Consider the following 13,437-nt stretch of genomic DNA (forward strand, 5'->3'; position numbering starts at 1 on the left):
GCTACAAATTATATGTTAAATATTTATGCACTTTCACTGTCACTAAAAATACACCTCAATTTTCGAAAAGGATTATGTTCCAATGATATAAACTACTTGATTTTTTTTAATATGAATTAACATTTTTATTTCTTGCTTCTCAAGAGAAGCATCTAAACCACCAAATATAAGGCCTAGCCCGGCCCACTTGGGAAATATAGTCTGAGCCAACCCCTACTTCCACTCGCGAATCTTAAAGCACTCTTTCCCATCCTAGGGTTTCCCTATTTATAAGCCTCGCTCTTCTACTCTCGCTTCCTCTTCCTCTTCCCCTTCCTCTTCCTCCGTCTCCGCGCCGTCGTAGCAAAAAAAGAAAAAAAAAAGAAAGAGAGAGAGAGGAGCAAAAGATGGCGGACTCGAAGGCGGTCACGATCCGAACCAGGAAGTTTATGACCAACCGTCTCCTCTCCAGGAAGCAGTTCGTCATCGACGTTCTCCACCCGGGAAGAGCCAATGTCTCCAAGGTATTGGATTGGATTTGGATTCGATGGCATCTCTCGCTGCTTTTCCATGTTCTAGCGATTTAAATTTGTACTTTTTTTTGTTGGAAGGCGGAGTTGAAGGAGAAGTTGGGGAAGCTGTACGAGGTGAAGGACCAGAACTCGATCTTCGTGTTCAAGTTCCGGACGCACTTCGGAGGAGGAAAGTCGACTGGATTTGGGCTGATTTATGATACGGTTGAGGCGGCGAAGAAGTATGAACCCAAGTACCGGCTTATTAGGGTATGAATGTTTCTCTTTTTCCTCTTTTTTTGTATATTTATGTTTACATTTTGTGAATTGTTGCTCTAATGAGTGCGTTGAAAGAGATTTCTACTTCTTTTTGGTATTATTTTAAGATCTGTTAGTAATGTCATATCTTTTCTGATTCCTGATCTACTGCTGTCGTGTGCTTCATTGGTTGAGATGATAAGTGCCGTTAGAAAAGAAAGTTCTTCTAGGTGCACGTTAATATGCTGTTGTTGGTTTGTATAATCTATTACGTAATAAAGATTATTTTGTTGCTACAGCATCTGTAGTTTCATGCAATGTGAATGGTGTTACTCTAATCTTTTTCTCCGAGCTATTCTTTTTTATTTTCTGCCTTTCTTTTGGAACATAGTGGGAATGCTGCAGCAGAAATAGCTTCCGTAATATTCTAAATTCCAAACAGAGGGTGTTAAGCATGTGTATTATGGGAATGGATACCTTGTTAGGCATACGGGCTGTATGATTGCAAATATAAACCCTGTTATCTTTGTTTTTCCTGCATATGAAAGGTTTAAGATAACCACAATTTTCTTGGTTTCTTGTCCTTTTTTTATATCTAGATTCCTGGGTTGTGTTGAACTTTTTGTGTGCTTGTTCACACTTACAAATTTTGATTTGCTTTTGTGGAAGAACATTTCCCATATATCTGGAAAAATTTTGGTCAACTTTTTCACTGTTAGCAATTATATGAAAGAAATTCAGAGAATGAATCTATGTAGAAATAGGTTCAGTGGTGACACGTATGGCATGTGTCTTGCATTCTTGCCCTAGTCCACTACTCTGCATAGGACTGTAGGAGCAGCAGCGAGATTTTTATGTATTATGGCAAGAGTCATCTTGTCATGGATATTTTGTATTTCCAGTAGCTTGATAGGAAATAGAGGTATGTGATAATAATCTTGGATCCCTTTTTTACGCAACATCTGGAACTTAACCCGAAATCTTCATGTTTAAGGATGTGCTTAAGATGATGCAGAGTTATAGTAGCCCAGGTTGTTGGTGTTGATTTGTTGATGTCAAGTTTATTTTCAGATGATATTTTGGGGATCTCCAATGAATCTCAGAACTGAGAAATTAAAAAAAAAAATAAGCATTCAGTTTGGTTGTTAAGAATCTCAAATTGAATTCCCAAATGCCACATATCCTGAATACCCAACGTATGTCAATCCTAAGGCATGTAGCTTATCGTCACTATGTTGGCTGACTTCCATCTCTTTTCTTCTTGCTCTAAACTTTATAAATTAACTAGACCTGGCAATATTGTAAACTAATTCTTGAATCCCGACTTGCCGCTTTTCTAACATATTTCTTTGCTCTTGCTGGTCTTGCACTTTGAACGACAGTCTAGCTTATTCAACAGGAAATGTGAGTCATAATTTTGTAAAATAATTCAGGATCCGAATCTCATACGACGAAAAAGTGATTCTAGAGGATTTTATTTCCACTGTTGGGTTGCAACAAGTTCAATCATCATATAAAAGTTTGTCAGGTAGTGCAATCCGTTGGATTATATGTTCATCTAATAAAGCCATCCTCGATATATAGTGTGCCTCTAGATTTATAATCCTTGGGTTTCTTGGTTTGACCCACAGTTGGTGTCATTCTGTTCTTGTCTCAGACCAGTATTCTAATTCCATCTTCACAATATTGATTTATGATCTCAAAAGTTATATAAAGCAAACTGCATGATGCACCTTTTCTGGAAGACTCATGCCTTGTTTTTCTGGAGCGAGTTGAATTTTCATCTCTGGTGTAGAGTATTGGTTACAATCTAGCCATAGTACCTTCCAACATTGATCAATATATATTCGCATGGTATCCTTGCAGTATTGTTTTTCTCTCTGACACAAGAATTATATTGTTGTCCATACTTTGAAAATGATTACGAGATTCTGGTGTTGATATGGATATACTTATTTTACAGAATGGACTTGCAACCAAGGTTGAGAAGTCAAGGAAGCAGATGAAAGAAAGGAAGAACAGGGCAAAGAAGATCCGTGGAGTCAAGAAGGTGAGTTAATATTTATTTGATATCTGTTCTGACTTCTGAGGAAAACTCTTGGGACTCATTTCTTCAGTTCCTTGAATGATTCCTTTTTTAACCAAGATTAGGCCTCCACAATCAACCTGACCATAGATTGCATGGTGATCTGGTCTTGCATCCATTTATTCTCGATAACTTGCTACTCATCTTGTAATTTAATCTGTTGTCTCTACAATCTGAAAATGCTGACAATACTTTCTCTTTGATCCACAGACAAAGGCTGGGGATGCTGCCAAGCAAGGGAAGAAAAAGTAAGGGAGTTATTTTTTCTTGCAGGCTTCTATTGCTTACTGTCCATTTTGTCTTGGCGAGACGGACATTTGGATCTTGGAGTCCTGCTCCGATGGTTAATCTTAGTTGATGAGATTCTTAGGATCATTTTGTAACTCTCAGTTTTCATTCGGCAATGACTTTGTTAAGCTTGTTCTTGACTAATTTTTCTCATGAACGATATCATACTTTTCACATGTTTTACAGTTTTGTTGGTGATACCTGCTATGCTATAAATTAAATGCTCATTCATTAATTGTTAATCATAATTTAAGCCATAGTTATCAGAACTGGGTGGGCTGATTAGTGAATCTATCAGTAATGTGCAGTCAGGATAGATCTTTTCTAGGTTGCTCATACATGATTTTGTTTCAACCGTCATCATATTATTAAAATGAAAACAGTAACTTATACATGATTTTGTCTCAAGCCATGATTTGGTGTATTAAAACTTAGACATTAGTTAAAAAAGAAATAGCTAAATAATAGCAGAAATATAGTTGCATTATATTTTATTAGTAGTTTTTTTAAAACTTTTTAGGATTATCTAAAGCTATAAATGTGTTATTGATATTTAAAATAATTATTGTCTGGTACAATATCTCTGATTCAAACACCCATTGGTTGAACTAGAGTTCTATATGGTGTTGTGAGAATGTTGTTGCACAGCCTATCTTCTATCAGTACAAGCCCAGGAAGCCATTAATTATTTTAACTTGTAATGGCGAGACAGCGGTGATGAGTTGCGGACTTGATAACAACTCTTTGCTAACCTCACTCTATATGTAAGGTTCTATCCAGTACGCCATCACAAGAGATCACGTTCAAGTTCTATTGATTAGTAGGATTCTCTATACACATCACACGATATCATATACAAATTTCTGTTTCTGTTTCTGTTGATGATTAGATTTTCTACAAAGTTTGCAGTTTTGCCTGTAAACGGCGTCGAAAAGTCCTCATCAACAGCATTTTGAACATAACTTGCCTAATTATCCTCATCAATGTTCAGCTGTTTGTGCATCAAGATGGGCCATCTAACAATTAATACCTTTTCTTTAACTACAACTTGATGGTGAGATGCATTGCACCTCACGAACCAAGGCGATATTAATTCGATTATGTCAATTGCCAACATGCGATCCTTCTCCCCCACCACCAGCTGCCTTAATGGTGGATAATTCACGTCGCTATCCTGTTTCCACCTGTGTCAGCAGCGAATAGTTCCTATTAACTTATTCCCTATTTATCCGAGTATGGCATCTCTGTTAGCTTCACTGTTATTCAGTCGTTATCCTGGTAGAGAGACATCATTTATCCTCCTCCCCCGGATAAGAAGTCAGCAACCGAACTTGCTTGCTTGGGGAGCCTTATCCCAGGTCTAGTTAAATCACTGTATCCCAAAGACCAAAGTAAGATAACCATTTGTGTGTTGGATTTGGAATAGTCGATTGCAACTGTTGAGCATGGCTGGCTGCCTCTCTTATTCAGGCTTTATGGCAGGCCGATAAAGTGATCGATCCCTTTTAATCAGCGGTGAATGAAGTCTACATACTTCTAAGACTATAATAAATTCCTCATACTTCCATCTCCTTTCAAAAAGAGTTGTGGGCTATCTATGTTTCGTATTAAGTTGCTCATTAGCTTTATAAGGGAAAAGTCAGATGATGAGGTGGGCGTTAGACCAAGAGAATGTAGACAATTACTACGCAAGAGGGAGATCGATCAAAGAAAAACGCAGTGGCATATCACCATCTCATTAAGATCAATCTAACATTAACATTGAAAGGTTAATCACAGTGGAGATCTGCTGGCTCCCCTGTAAGTAATAGTTACGTACACATTGAAGGGATATATTAATTTTACCACAAGAAGCTAGCTTATGTTGACTACTAAGTAATTCCTAGTAGTATCTCTGAGAAGTAGGTAGAAGAATTATTTATGGTTGATTGTCATGCCGATTAATTCAAAGCCCGTAGCTTTCAGACGACAAACCATGCAGAACTAAACATCCCATAGGTCGGTGAGATGATAAAGACAGCAGATATGAAACCTTTAATTGTTTAGAATATTCACAAAGGTAATAAATACTTGACCAATGTGAACAAGTTTGGGAGTGTGAAATTGCATATATTGACTAATGAGATTAGCTGCTGTTGATGTAGATATTTCCAGATTTATTTGGAGGTTGACGATCGACTAAATCATTTATAGATTTATCCTTACAAATTCATAGTGAGACATATGAACTGAGGCAACTAACAAAGACATTATATCGAGATTAATAGCGGTGAATTTCTTCTAGTTTTGCATCACTCACATTGACAAAAAGAATAGAAGATCATGAATTCTGTGTCCCAAAAAAAAAAAAAAAAAAAAAAAAAAAAACACTATCACGTAGAGTTCTAGTGTATATGATGTGAGGTGTGACATCAGAACTTGAGTTGAGTCCTTTCATACACATTGTACTTCTAGCTAGTTTTTAATAAATATATAAATAAAAAGGGCAAATATTTTGGTGTCTTGCTTGTGTTTGAATAGCCATGCATGAGTGACGCTATCATGGCAACTAGCTGATGAGCAACAAAAGACGAGAGATAGCAAACAACATAGAGGTCAAGGTTAGGTGTGAGGCGACGATATATTGAAGGTGAATGAACAAACTTTTACCATGCATGCAAACAGACTAGGCCTCTTCATGTCACGTCGCATTCTGCATCACCAGCACTTACGACTTCGAGCCACTGTTGAAAGAGATAACATCCAACTCTTCTTCCACAAATTACTCTCGATCATATTCTCTCACTCTTTCTCCTTGTTAGACTTTGTTTGCTCTTCTTATGTAATGCATAGTTTGGTTTTATATTGCCCACATGATAGCATAGCACTTGATTTGATCTGACAAATCCGATATATGACAGAGATCACGGGTTCAAAGCTACTACCTCCCATGCATGCTTATTAGTTATTACAAATGATATTGCGTAGATTTTGTGATGTTTATGATTAGACTTAATTGTCCAGAATACAAATATATATTCTAATAGGTAACTAACTTATAATCAACTTACCAGTTGATCATCTATTAATATAATAATAATTAATTAAAAAGTTTATGTTAAAAAACAAAAACAAAAAAAAAATCTGAGGGATGCGTTGCATCTGTCTCCCTTAAGGACAGCAGATTTCGTGGTATACCCAATGAGGCACCGACAAGTACACCCGAGTGCACCGACTTCCTGCAACCGGGGGGTGTAGGCGAATCTCCAGGCGGGAAAGCGAGGGAACAGTGTTCGTGATCGGGGGATAAGCCCATTATTTATTAGCTTTATCGGTGGGGGCCCACCTTATCTCTTTGGGCCTTTTGGGCCCTCCCCCGGGCGCACTGTAGCGCCTCGTCTGCCAGCGCACATCGGACAACGGGTGACGACAGGGACGGCTACAGTGCGCCGAAACAGTGGACGTGCTGCTCTCCTGCGGGACAGACGGCGTGGAGTGGCGCCAGGTGGGGGTGCTGCCGTGCGCAGGTTAGGGCGGCCGCGCACGTTAGCGGCGGCAGCTGCTCGTCGTCGCCGTTATCCCTGCACGTCTCTGTCGGGTGGGCCTGTCTCCTTGTCACGGACAACGGTACCAACCGTACGTTTACGCATAGGAATCCTCTATGAGGATCTACTACCCCAATATTATAAAAATATATATATATATATATATATATACTTCATTCACATAAGACTCCAAAACGATGAGAACATACTAAATATATAATGGATGTGATCATCCAATCAATATATAGGCTAACTATTAATTACCGTTATAATTAACGATGCCTATCCTCATGTGTGTATGTATGTATGTAGATACGTGCATGGCGACGATGATATTGGACGGTGTAGGATGACTGATGACGTGGAAGTGGATGCAGTATCAGGAGCCCACAAACACTCTATTAATTAGCTGATCAACTTGCCAAGCTGGTCATTGGCTGCATTCTGCTGCACTCCACGAGTCCAGCGAATCCACTCGACCCCACCCTTATCAATATCCTCAACTTTGCTCAAAACTCCTCCATTCTACTCCATATATATATATATATATACATATATACATATATAAACTTAGAATTAGAAATATACTTATCTCACACAACGATACTGGTTCAATGCACATACCATGGTAGGGTTTCTCTAGGTTCGTCGCATGTGACTTTTCTTTATTTTTTTTGGCTAATCGTATATTACAAGTGGATCCTAGTACTGCACCATCCTTGTCATAGATATACTCACCTAGGCTCAAAATACTATTCTATTCTTTCTCTCTGTGATCAAAGATAAAATAAAATAAAATACTGAATGCTTAATTTGTAATGTGGTGCATTGAACGTCCCCTAAGTAGTTATCATTACATATATAATACGAGGTGGAAAGATAGAAGCAACACAAAATATGAATACATAACATGTTAGTACATAGTACATGTGAATATATAGGCGCTTAGATAACCATTTATCCTTATTCAGAGAGTGGAGTTAAAAAACGAGGACAGAACTGAGAAGTTTAACAGGTCCAGATGCTCGACTTCCACGTGGCGGAACCTCATTCATTAGTTCCTCGCATCCCATGCATCCCACCGACCTCCGCAATTCCGCCACGTCACGTAGTAAAACTTGATGCAGTTTGTACAGCTTCCGACATGGCCAATGCTAGTATTTCACCGCCGTACGCAGTGGCAAAAAGATTAATTGCAAGACGACGACGACGAGCAGTAAAAGTAATTGTGAATTAATACTCCCCCCTCCCCCCCCCCCTCGGGGAAAAAAAAAAAAACAAGGTCTTTTAAAGGGACCATGTGGCATAAAAGGAATACCAGCGCCCGTACGCACGTGTCGATTGGTTCCTCCTTGGATTCAGCAGGGACCCACGGGGACACCAGGGTGAGATCGCGGCCCTCCGGTAGGTCGATCGACGGCAGAGGGAAGGCCAGGTAGGCGAGGATCCGTCCAAAAGGGAGTTTCTTTCTTTCCTCTTTTGGGTTGGGCACGAGGCTACGTACGTAAGCTCCCTTAGCCAAGTCCCCACCGTACGATTGGCGAGGTGCAGGTCCACGATACGGATCGTGAGCCGCCAGATTAGTCCCCCACATGGACATGCAGTGGGGTGGAGGGGGGTGACGTCGAGTAGAGTAGTATATTAGTATGGTCCGTAATTAGGGAGGTCATCCGGTCGATAGTCAACCCTAAAAGAATATCATCGGCAAATTCTAGTGCGATGGATGAATCAGCTATCATGTAGCTCAATATGTTGGCTAAATTTTAATGGCGATTAAAAGTATTTCTGTATTAAGTGAAGATTTTTTGGTCTTTGATTAGCTGATATGTAGCGTTTGAGCTGCTGAATGATAAAAAAAAATATCGTTAGGATAATAATTATCTTTAATGTGAGATGAAGTTGACCTAGACAATAGAACTTTTGCTTGTCTTTTATGAATTTATGGAAATAGCATTTGATTTTGTGTAAAGTGGATATATTAATAAATTAACTAATTCTATGTTTGTAATCAGAGGTGTAAATGAGCTGAGCACAAACAAGCTATCTCCAACTCAATTCAACTTGAGCCGAGCCAGATCAAACTTGAGCTAAGCTCAAACTTTTTTATCAAGCCATATACTAAATTAGTCAGACTGAGTATAAGCCTAAAACCATGATGACATAAGGAGGAGAAAAAGGCTTACCAATAATGGAGAAGGAAGATGAGAAGGTTGACCAAGACGGAGGATGCATTTTTGGGATTGTGAATGCTATATTCATCAAATGTATAAACCAGGAATCGATGGAGTTATGCTTAGATATGTCACGTAGAACTAAGCCCAAGCCTTAACAAAGCTTGAGTTGCTTGTTTATTTTGACACCTCTATTTGCTATACATGCATTACCATTTTCTATGAATGTAATAATTATATAGTAAAATTCTTAATGGGTAGAATGACTACATTAATACTTTCTCTAGGTGTGCAATGCTTCATTTAGCTGCGTGCAACATTTGAGAGGTTGATGCTACTAAGTGTGCTATGTTTGAGATATTGTGGTGTGCTACAGTGCAATGTTTGAGAGGTCATTGCCATACGCACATGATTGACTTTATGATAGCCATACTCGATGTATGCAATAACTAGATTCCATCATTCTCTATCTATGCAATGATAATATTTTAACATCTATTCATAATTCTGCAATGCATGCTTGACTAAAAACTGAGATAAGTAGGCGTTGGAGAGAAAATATAGTTGGAAAATTGAACGAAAAAAATGAGTGGAAACTTTCAATCTTTTAATATCTTAGGTAGGTGATGGGTGGTGGGAGATAATTTTTGAAATAACTTTAGTGACTTAAATTAAAATATAATCGGATTTATGCAGTGGTATAAGATTTTAATTTGGATAAATAGTATTTTTAATCTAGAGCATTGATAATATAATATTTACTTTCCAATTTAGAATGGTGTTTTCTAATTTAGAATTGAGAAAAATATATTTTTTTTAATTTGTTATTAATGATCGTCGTCGGACGTCAGATCTTGCACTATACTTTTTTATGTACCTTGCACCATAAACGGTGACCACTTAGCCTCCTCCTAAGTTAAAGTATATACTCTCCTTCTGCTCTCCAACTTAAACCCTTGATTCTTATTGTGCATGGGTGGTCTATTGCTACCGGACTGGGATGGCCGACGATAAAATGCTAAATACTATTCTTGAGTTCGATACTTTGCTTTAGTTATAATTTAATCTATTGTAGGCTAAAGATGAGGTTTTGTACTAAAAAGGTCATCACTCTATGCTCTATTTTCTATGTGTATCAAAACTATATTGTTGTTATTTCTAGATGTCAATTAATTACTCTAGCTTACGGGCTTTCCTTATAAAGAATTGTTGCTAGGAGTTATCGGGCTACATAACGTACAGTGATACTGAGGCAACAACAAGTTGGAGTTGTAGTTGTTGACTTCCTCCATTCTCTAATTAAAAATTAATTATGGTTGACGACTACTTTTAATTTTCTTTAGCGAGAGATAGCAAAATCTTATGATGGCATCTCAGTATCAAAATTACAAATCTTCACAACAAAATTATTGTTGTTAAAAGAATCTAATAAATCTACTGTTGTTGATGGCTCATCATACTCTATAAAACAAAATTGCAAGGTCCAATTTTTAAATAGCTGTATATAAGGTTTGTACCATAATATAATACCACTAAGGTGATTAATGAGAATCTACGTAATGCTTACTTCAATAATCAAGAATGATAAGGAGTTATATAAAGATATAATTAAACATAGGTAATTGTTAATCTCCTATGCAAAGAATTCAGATGGCCGAAACATAGGCTTGTGCGTAAAATTTCGTCACCTTTTTTTCTCTGATATATGAACATTGGTAGGATAGAATATTTTATTACGTTATTTGCTTAATGTATATTCGGATCGATATTCATATTTAATTTGTAAATATTGGAAAATATTGTCACTGAAGTATACAGTATAATGGTTTAATAACCATATTATTGTGATATGAATTTGTAGATATAGTCTAATATATAATAAGAATGCAGTGGATGTGTATATCTATCCAGATAGATTTATAGTTAGGAATACAAAACGCAGTGGATGGGTCGGGTCGAGTTGGATTGGATATTTATATGACCCGTCTTGTTGCTCAAATCAAACAAGCACATTTATTATTAGTCAAATTTTTGAGCTCTTCTCATGTTATAGAAAGTAGACAGAGATAGTGATGGAGGGCAGAATTAGAAAGATAGATACGCTTAATAATAATATATTTACCTTAAATGGGAAAAAACGCCTTGATTAAAATTAATCCCGATCTTACCTTCGGTTCCTCCTCTGTATTTATAGTCCCATACTCGCAAACGCGAGAGAGAGAGAGAGAGAGAGAGAGAGAGAGAGAGAGAGAGAGAGAGGAGTTTCATCAAAGAAACAGAGCATTCTCCGATCTTCTTCTTCTTCTTCTTCTATCTCTCTCAAAGTTTACATGAATCCTTCAAAGATCTCACCTTTCTGACTTCCGAAACTCCAAGCTATATACGATGTGCAACAACAGCAAAACCGAGACCGGCGCCGCCGCCATGGAGGAATCCATCTACCTCACCTTTGTCCCCTTCTCCAATCCGAGCAAAAACCCACTTCCCAAACCCACCTCTCTACCTTTCCTCTCAATATCCGAGATTTACCAAGAGTCGACTTCTCTATTTCGCCTCTCCTTCCCCATCGCTCTCATGTCCCTCCTCCTCTACTCGCGCTCCATCGTCTCCATGGTCTTCCTCGGATCCCTCGGCGACCTCCCCCTAGCCGCCGGCTCCCTCGCCATCGCTTTCGCCAACATCACAGGCTACTCCGTCCTCTCTGGCCTCTCCCTTGGCATGGAGCCCCTCTGCTCCCAAGCCTTCGGGGCCAACCAATCCAAGCTCTTATCCCTCACCCTCCACCGCTCCATCTTCTTCCTCCTCTGCTCCTCCCTTCCCATCTCCATCCTCTGGCTTAACATGGCAAAGATCCTCCTTTTCTTGAACCAAGATCCCGAGATCACCCGATTGGCCCAAAGCTATCTCCTTTTTGCTCTCCCCGACCTCCTCTCCTTCTCCTTCATCCACCCGCTCCGGATTTACCTGCGCTCCCAGGGGATAACCTTCCCCCTCACCGTCGCGGCCGCCGCCGCCGCCGTCTTCCACCTCCCGGCCAACTTCCTCCTCGTGACCCACCTCGGCCTCGGCCCCCCCGGGGTCGCTGCCGCCTCCGCCGCCTCCAACGTCGTTCTCCTCGCCGTCCTCGTGCTCCTCCCGCCGCTCCGCCGCCACGTGGCCCTCCGAGCGCCACCCACGTGGGAGTCTCTCGTCGGGTGGGGCCCATTGGCTCGGCTCGCGTTCCCGAGCTGCGTGTCGGTGTGCCTGGAGTGGTGGTGGTACGAGCTCATGATCGTGGTGTGCGGGCTCCTCCCGGACCCGAAGCCGGCTGTGGCGTCCATGGGCGTGCTCATCCAGACCACCGCGCTCATCTACGTCTTCCCCTCATCCCTAAGCTTCGGGGTCTCCACACGCGTCGGCAACGAGCTCGGCGCCAACCGCCCGTCCCGGGCGCGCTCCGCCGCCGCCGTGTCAGTCGCCTCTGCCGGCCTCATGGGCCTCGCCGCCATGTTCTTCGCCTCCGGGATAAGGAGCCGGTGGGCCCAGCTGTTCACCGCCGACGGCGAGATCCTTCGTCTCACGTCGGCCGCCCTCCCCATCCTGGGGCTCTGCGAGCTCGGCAACTGCCCGCAGACAGTGGGCTGCGGCGTCCTGCGGGGTAGCGCGCGGCCTGCTCACGCGGCGCACGTTAACCTCGGGGCGTTCTACTTGGTAGGCATGCCCATGGCCATCTTATTGGCTTTCGGGCTCGGCCTTGGTTTCGTCGGCCTCTGGATGGGCCTCCTGGCGGCCCAAGTATGCTGTGCTGGCCTGATGCTCTACGTCGTAGGGACCACGGACTGGGAGGCCCAGGCCTCCAGGGCCCTGCTGCTTACATCAGCACCGACGGGGCCCGCGGATATCGAGGAAGGGAAGGAGGCGGAGGAGGGAGGTGAGCCATTGATCTCGATCACCAAGTCCGACATCCAAAGGTAATGGAGGAGGAGAAAAATAGGTGGAGGTAATTTTCATGGAAATTATTGGATATTTATATGGTTTTCTCTTCTCTTTGTTTTTCTTTTCTTTTCTTTTCTTTTTTCTTTTGGCTTTTTGTTCTTAAATCTTCCATGAGTAATCCAAAAGGTTTCTAAATTTTCTTTTCTGATGGGGTTCTGTTTGGTGGATATTGTACTATTGCTGATTGTTTAGGAGTTAGAAAGAGAGAGAGGGGGGGCTGCAAAAGAAGGGATTTTGTATTTTAATCAAGTGTTATTTGTATTATATCCAGCCAACTCAAGTATCATAAATGTGATGGATAGTCTTAATGACATCTCAACCGATCCTTGATCACTCCTCATTAGTTTGGCAACATTCTTGCTTGGAGAGTATGGATGAAGTTATTCGAGTAGGGTCCTCCTCTCCTTTGGTTAGGAGAATGCATGGCCTAATGCATCCATCCACTAAACTCATTAACTAAGTTGGTAACAAATGCTCTAAGAATAGACTACCGATATCTTTCTCTATCCTTAAAACTCTTTTTGAGAGATATTAATTGCATCTTATACAAAAACATCCTTTTGTCTTCTTCCTAAACAATTTCTTAACGAAACCTTGAGATTAATTTATGGGGGTGGGGGGAGGGGTTTGGGTCCCTTTCTGGT

At 40.7% G+C, this 13,437-nt stretch overlaps 2 protein-coding genes across 2 annotated transcripts; both read left to right on the forward strand.

Annotated features, from left to right (window-relative positions):
• Positions 1-291: 291 nt before the first annotated feature.
• Positions 292-3,299, forward strand: LOC140765163 (small ribosomal subunit protein eS24z-like). The gene is made up of 4 exons (XM_073104108.1): positions 292-503; positions 591-761; positions 2,713-2,799; positions 3,046-3,299. The coding sequence occupies exons 1-4, from the start codon at positions 387-389 to the stop codon at positions 3,085-3,087; spliced, it is 417 nt and encodes a 138-aa protein (XP_072960209.1). The 5' UTR covers positions 292-386; the 3' UTR covers positions 3,088-3,299.
• A 7,763-nt stretch (positions 3,300-11,062) lies between these two features.
• LOC140765507 (protein DETOXIFICATION 51-like) lies at positions 11,063-13,054 on the forward strand. Its single transcript, XM_073104631.1, has one exon. It carries the CDS (start codon positions 11,204-11,206, stop codon positions 12,770-12,772), a length of 1,569 nt encoding a protein of 522 aa, XP_072960732.1. The 5' UTR covers positions 11,063-11,203; the 3' UTR covers positions 12,773-13,054.
• Positions 13,055-13,437: the final 383 nt, after the last annotated feature.

The sequence above is a fragment of the Typha angustifolia genome, chromosome 8 (assembly GCF_048772165.1).
Source record: "Typha angustifolia cultivar Huaian chromosome 8, ASM4877216v1, whole genome shotgun sequence".
NCBI lineage: Eukaryota > Viridiplantae > Streptophyta > Magnoliopsida > Poales > Typhaceae > Typha > Typha angustifolia.